Raw genomic sequence first — 7,583 nt, forward strand, 5'->3', positions numbered from 1 at the left:
AGTACCAAGCTTGCTGAGGGGGAAGTGTAGATGACTGGGGAAGGCAATGGCAAACCACCCCGTAAAAAAGTCTTCTGTTAAAATGTTGTGATGCGACGTCACCCCAGAGTCGGAATCAACAGGTGCTTGCACAAGAGACAAACTTTACCTTTTTAGCCTATTCCTGTTTTATTAGTAATTATTTTAAAGATGCCAAACCCAGAACTGGAAGCCATTTGGTGGTAAAGGAGGACATATGTTTGTCCTTGTGTTGTCTGTCCATGTGGTTATGTGTTTGTGTTTTACTTAACATTTCTATATATACAATTCTTTCCAAATTTTAAATATTTTTAAAATGTTTTGATTGTTTGTCTCCTTGGAAGCCCTAAACTGGGTGGAAAGGTGGCATAAAATATTTTAAATAGATAAAACATAATGCATTCACAGTAATATTGTGGAAAATGTCCAAAGCAATACTCATGATGCCTCCATGACAATTACAAGCATATTTTAAGAGCCATAATTCTCTTTAACAAATGCACCAGATTCAACCTCATTCCTATAGGTTATCAGTAAATGTGAAATACATGAGAGAGAAATACTGAAATGTAGACAAAAATATGATCCCTGGATTAAATGAGTACAGTTATTATGAAGGATTAAGCATAAATTCATCTGCAATACAAGAAACCTTTTCCTAGGAATCAGTCCCATTTATTAACATTACTTCTGATCAGAGCTATTTGGGATTGCCCTTTAAACGTTACAAACTACATTTAGGAGAATACATAGCTGGGGGGATTACCTCATCACATATTTTATCTTCCATTTTTATGTTTAATTAATCATATATAATGTATTTAAAGTTACGTAGTACTGTGGCGAGACTCTTTAATTCTTTCTCTTTATTAGCTGCTCCTTTCTGTTCAGCTCTGGTCTCAGCACAATAATATAACATTTTGGGAAAAAAATACAACCCAGTAATGCTGCACTTGAAGCCAAGATAGAGAAGATCTCTACAGCTACCATATACTTCCCTTTGGTGCTCAGGTAGGTTGGAACAAAAGACAACCAAACACTACAAAATATCACCATGCTGAAGGTGATGAACTTGGCCTCATTAAAACTGTCAGGTAAATTCCTGGCTAGGAAAGCTACTGTTAAACTGATGATAGACAGAAATCCCATATAGCCCAAAGTAATATAAAACATGGTGACAGAACCTTCATTGCATTCTGCCACTATCTCTTCATTCAGTGACTGCATGTCCAACTGTGGGAAAGGTGGAGATGTTCCTAGCCACACTATACAAATGACTCCTTGAAGAAGGGAACAGGAAAGGATGATGGAATTGGTCAGCCTTTTCCCTACCCACTTTCTCATCCTGCATCCAGGTTTGGTGGCCGTGAAAGCTACAACCACAGTGACTGTTTTGGCCAACACACAGGAAACAGCCACTACAAAGATGATTCCAAAAGCGGACTGTCGAAGAAAGCAGGTCATCTTCATAGGGTATCCGAGAAATAAGAAAGAACAGATGAAACAGAGTAGAAGGGAAACAAGAAGGGCATAAGTGATGTCCCAGTTGTTCGCTTTCACTATGGGGGTATCTCTGTGCTTAATAAAAATTCCCAGAACCAAGACTGTGATCAGGGAATAAGAAACCGTAATGGACCCTAAACTAACTCCTAAAGGCTCTTCATAGGACAAATAACTTATCTTCTTGAGGATACATTGATCTTGGTCATTGCTTGGATACTGATCTTTTGGGCAACTCATACAGTCATCCGAGTCTGAAACAAAAACGAAAGAACACAGTGCTAATTCAAGTGAGATTTTAAGATGATTAAAATATTCACATTTGAAAAGAGATCTCTGTGGGAAAGGACCACTTTTAACTACTATTATTTATGTGCTTGAAGTAGATATTAGTATTTAGGGGGATTGCCCAATCAGTCTGCATACCCATTATATCAACTTGGTTACATATTTTATATTATTATTTTCTTCTTGTATGTAACTCAGCCATACAATAAATAAATACGTGTTTGAAAGTTATTAGAAAAGGCATTTGATATTATTAAATTTCCATATAATTATTAATTCCCGTACGTGTATAGAACATTTTAACTCCAAATACAGTTTCAGTTTACTTTATGACCAGAGGCACAGAACAAACAGCAGCAAAACAGATTATTAAAGACATGAGTATATAAAATAAAAACAAAAGATTAAACATTGATACAAATAACAACAATCCAAATACATTTGTCTTATCTGAGCAATTCTGGAAAGGCAACAAGATGATTTCTTCCCATAAATGAATAATAAAAAAAATGTGCTGGCTTATACATATCATTCTAATCCTGGCCTTTAAGGGACTTAGAACAGCTCCAAAAATATTGTGATGCTAAAGATGTTGTGATACCACTGAAGTTCTTATTTGCCATAGTCAGAATATGAAATTTTGTGTTTTACCTCACCTTTGAGATTAGCATTACAGCCCACCAGTTAACATAAGAGAAGCCATGTTGGATCAGGCCAATGGCCCATCCAGTCCAACACTCTGTGTCACATAAGAATATAAGAGAAGCCATGTTGGATCAGGCCAAAGGCCCATCCAGTCCAACACTCTGTGTCAATAAGAACATAAGAGAAGCCATGTTGGATCAGGCCAATGGGCCATCCAGTCCAACACTCTGTGTCACATAAGAACATAAGAGAAGCCATGTTGGATCAGGCCAATGGGCCATCCAGTCCAACATTCTGTGTCACATAAGAACATAAGAGAAGCCATGTTGGATCAGGCCAATGGCCCATCCAGTCCAACACTCTGTGTCACACAGTGGCCAAAAAAATTATATATATATATACATGCACACACAAATATATACACACTGTGGCTAATAGCCACTGATGGACCTCTGCTCCATATTTTTATCTAACCCCCTCTTGAAGCTGTTTATGCTTGTAGCCGCCACCACCTCCTGTGGTAGTGAATTCCACATGTTAATCACCCTTTGGGTGAAGAAGTACTTCCTTTTATCCATTTTAACACAATTTCATTGAATGCTCACGAATTCTTGTAGTATGAGAAAGGGAGAAAAGGACTTCTTTCTCTACCTTCTCTGTCCCATGCATTATTTTGTAAACCTCTATCATGTCACCCTGCAGTTGACGTTTCTCCAAGCTAAAGAGCCCGTTTTAACCTTTCTTCATAGGGAAAGTGTTCTTCTGTATCTCATACTGTAATCTGTACAAGCAGGGCTGGCCCTGCCGTTAGGCAAACTAGGTGATCGCCTAGAGTGCCGGACTTCTGGGAGCACCAAATTGGGTGCCCCCTATGTGACTTGGTGATGTTATCAGTATGGGGGTGGGCACCAGAAGTTAGTCTCTCCTAGGGTACCAGACAGCCTTTGGCTGGCCCCGTGTACAGTAGAGTTCCTTCTTTTTAGTCCTCCTAATTTCTCTCTGCTCAGGTGGGTGCTGAGGCAAAGGCATGTAGAAGATGGAAAGGACAGCTTTTAAAGGGGCCTAGACAGATCTGTGGGTAGGGTTGCCAGGAGAGATCCATCAATGGCTAATAGCCATTATGAGTAAAGGAAGCCTGCATTTTAAGAGGCAGCAAACTGCTGAATATTAATGCTAAGATGTAGCATCTGAGAAAGGCCTTGTCCTCTATGCTGCTCGGCTGCTATGTAAAACAAGCTGTTGGACTATATAGACCATTGTTTTGATCCAGAAGGCTCTTCATATGATAATAAATGATGTGATTCAGCCTAATAGAGCTTAAGGTTTTCATGTGTTTTTAGTCACGGATGTCTTAGAATTCTTTGTTTCCCTACTCCAGGGGTGGCCAACGGTAGCTCTTCAGATGTTTTTTGCCTACAACTCCCATCAGCCCCGGCCAGCATGGTCAATTGCTGGGGCTGATGGGAGTCGTAGGCAAAAAACATGTGCAGAGCTACCATTGGCCATCCCTGCTCTACTCTATTGTCAGTAAAAATTTGGTTCATATTTTCTTGAACAATGATTGATTTTCCATCACTTAAATTTCCATCACTTCCCTTGGATACCTATAGCTGATTACACTGGAATGGAAAGCATTTGGTTTGAGGGAATAATTTCCTCAGTTTCTGGGCCTGTGTAGAAATCCTTCTAAACATTTGAAAGGCTAACAGAGAACACTGACGGCGTTTTCGCACAGGGCTTACCCCGGAGCGACGTCCCTCTTCACCGCGCAGCGTCTGCGCGGATTTTGCACCAACTGCTCCGCAGAACCCAGAAGAGCCGTGAAGAGCTGCGGCTTTTGCGTCGCAAATGTAAAGTTGGTTTTTGGCGGTTTACATTTGCGACGCAAAAGCCACGGCACTACGCGGCTCTTCTGGGTTCTGCGGAGCAGTTGGTGCGAAATCCGTGCAGACACTGCGCGGTGAAGAGGGACGTCGCTCCGGGGTAAGCCCTGTGTGAAAACGCCCTAAGTTACTTTAAGGATTCGAAAAATTGCCATCAGAAGGTACCCTGAATGCTGGGAAATGTGTTGCACTAACAGTTCCATCATAAGCAAAGTTACCCTTTTCTATGTCCACTGAAGTGAATATGTTTAGAAGCGTATAACGCAGTTTAGATTGGCAATGTTAACCACCTACCCTTCTGGTCTGAAATCTTCTCTTTTGGGCAAGGAATACAATTGTAGCAGCAAAATTTTTCCCCTTCCCTCTTTTTCTTCTGATAACCAGGCTGACAGTAATCATTGCACATTGAAAGGGGCAGCCCCTAGCAAGAAACATGAAATAAGCTTCAGAAGGGGGGAATTAGATATTTTATAGTTCATCAGCTGAGGGACGAGTAGGGTTGCCAGGTCTGCATTGGAAAATACCTGGAGACTTTGGGGGTGGATCCAGGAGAGGGTAAAGTTTGGGGATGGGAGGGACCTCAGCATGGTACAATGCCATAGAGCAGGGGTGGCCAACGGAACCTCTCCAGATGTTTTTTTGCCTACAACTCCCATCAGCTCCAGCCAGCATGGCCAATGGCTGAGGCTGAAGGGAGTTGTAGGCAAAAAAATCTGGAGAGCTACCATTGGCCACCCTTGCCATAGAGTCCATCATTTTCTCCAGGGAAGCTGATTTCTGCCTGCTGGAGATCAGTTGTAAAATCAGGGGATCTCCAGGCCTCACCTGAAGGCTGGCAACCCTAGGTACAAGTTTGAAAAATGAATAACTGACATGGAAGTCAACAGAACATTCTGTAAAACAATAGTTTGCTGGAATTGTGCCTGATATGCTTTAGAATGAATACCTCATTGAAAGTCATTTGCCACACAATCATATCCTCTTGAATGCTGAACCCATTTTCTCCAATAATGTTTGGATTCGCCCTTCCAATTTTCACTCTAACGAAAGACTTGTTTGGGAATGTTATCAGGTTTATAATGTCAAAGCCTGCTCCCATTTTTCTCTTTCGATCCAAAGACACTGTTTCTCCAGCTGAGTTGTTAAAAGAAATGCCTTGAAGGAAAGTATGGAGCTGCTAGAAAGAACAAAGGAAAAAACAAAATGAAGAGATGATTATCAGAGTCTTTATGATAAGATCTACAATAGATTACCAATTAATAACATGTACAACATAATTTGGTCAGTTAATGCAAAGTTAAACAACTTCTCTGTATATAACTTGTTTGTGCTTATGAAGTCATTGCATTGTGGAAACATTACCTGCCAAGGCTTTAAATCTTGAAGTTCTGTTTTTTTACTATTCATAATTTTTCTGTGTTTTGATTTGAGAGACTCCATGGCATGAATAGCATGAGCAATGGTATAGACTGCATTGTAGATGCTATAGCTGTGGCCACTCATGTTCATTTCAAAAAGAGACCCAGGAAGACTCTCCAGCTTTTCATTCCCAGTACATATTTCCTCATCTTCTACCTCACCCTGGGGGTCTGAATACAAACAATCAAAGGCTTGTTCCCAGAAGACCTTGATAAAACCATCTCCATGAACCCCATAAGGTCTGATATCTTGAAGAAAATTTTGGAAGCCTGAAATCCCCTGTGAGTGAATCATGAAAGAAATGGCACCATGAAAGAATTGGAAACCCCAACTCTTTTGAAGTCCTGTTAGTGCAAAGTCGATCTGGGCCGTCATAATCCACACCTTTCTCAATGAAGTCTCTTCCTCATATGCAGGACTGATTACAAACATAAAAGTGATCAGGGCTAAAATAGTCCTGGATTCTCCATAGATAATATACACGCTGGCTTTGCCATCTGCAAAATGTAGATATATACTGAAGATTAGTTTGTTAATGTCATTCAAATCACTCCAACGTGCTTGGTTTGGGATTCTTCCTGCAAATTCCAAACAGATTCCATGTTTGGGAAGCAACGACTCTAGATTCCGTAAGAAATGTTCTCCACTCTCATCATCTGTAGCAAAGAGTCCAACCCATGTCCATCTGAAATGCTGCAGTAAGTGGATGATCCCCATATACTGATGGGATTCATTGGGGACCATACAGTAAAAGGGAAGGAATTCTGTTGAACCCCTCCCCTCTGGGGCAAATGATCCATAAGCAATCTGGGACAAAATATGCAGGCATTTTAGAAATGAGTTGGGAAAGTGGCTGTGTGCATATGCTTTATCATTCAGCGTGCTTTTTTTCTTGTGCATTTTGTATGTTAAAGTAAAAGAAGCTTCTTGTTGAACTTATGGAAATCTCTTCTGGCCAACTGTTTCGAGGAAGAAATCTGCCCAAATACACAGTGTGCTATCCTGGGGTGGATTCGATCTTCCTCCAAGAAGCCCCCTCCCCCATAAGAAGCCTTCTGCAAACAGAAGTGACGAATTAGAGAAAGAGCCAGTTAATTAGGAGGAACACAATTTTGACTGGAAGAATGTTCAGTCATGTTGGTAGAATAGGAGTAGAGTCTACCCTGGTACCACTCCCTGTCAGATAACAGAGACCCTGCTGTGACTCACACAAGACTTATTTTTTTCCATCCATAGTTATTTCCCCTTCTGAATCACAAAGTAACTCCCAGAAAGAAAAAAAGAAATAGTACATTTGGGAAATTGCTCATACCACTGTGCACGTATCCTACCTGTGGAATCTTGTAGAGAGCCAAGATGTGGCCCACCTGGAAGGAGATATCAAAGCTAAGTCCTCCAATGACTGCCATTAGGTTATTATGGGCGCCACATTCATAGTTTGGAATATATCTGTGCAGTTTAAACAGCAGGTCCAGAGTGGTGCGACAGGTCATTTGGACATCATGGTAGCTGTCATAGATGTGGAGCCCAAGAGTGACATTGGGCAGAATCTTGGGATTCTCATTGATCTCATTTATGGCAAACACCAAGGCCAGGACATGTTGATAGAGCTTTGGCAGCATACTTTAAAAAAAAACCCGGTTAAATGCTTTCTATAGGAGAATTATGTCATTTTAGCAGAACTTCCGTCAATTTTGGCACTCATTTTGTCATCTCAGTGAAAGGATATGCCCTCATTTGTTCCTGTTGTGGGCTTAGGTGAAGATTTTTTGTTTTAAATGTTGCTAGTGTGAGTTATTAAAGAACCCCATGGCGCAGAGTGGTAAAGCT

General features: G+C 40.8%; 1 protein-coding gene across 1 annotated transcript; it reads right to left on the bottom strand.

Moving 5' to 3' along the window:
* Positions 1-870: 870 nt before the first annotated feature.
* On the bottom strand, positions 871-7,375 carry LOC132584637 (vomeronasal type-2 receptor 26-like). The gene is made up of 3 exons (XM_060256537.1): positions 7,085-7,375; positions 4,629-4,755; positions 871-1,772 (listed from the first exon to the last, which is right to left on the bottom strand). Exons 1-3 carry the CDS (start codon positions 7,373-7,375, stop codon positions 871-873), a joined length of 1,320 nt encoding a protein of 439 aa, XP_060112520.1.
* Positions 7,376-7,583: the final 208 nt, after the last annotated feature.

Source organism: Heteronotia binoei, chromosome 15 (genome assembly GCF_032191835.1).
Source record: "Heteronotia binoei isolate CCM8104 ecotype False Entrance Well chromosome 15, APGP_CSIRO_Hbin_v1, whole genome shotgun sequence".
Taxonomy (NCBI): domain Eukaryota; kingdom Metazoa; phylum Chordata; class Lepidosauria; order Squamata; family Gekkonidae; genus Heteronotia; species Heteronotia binoei.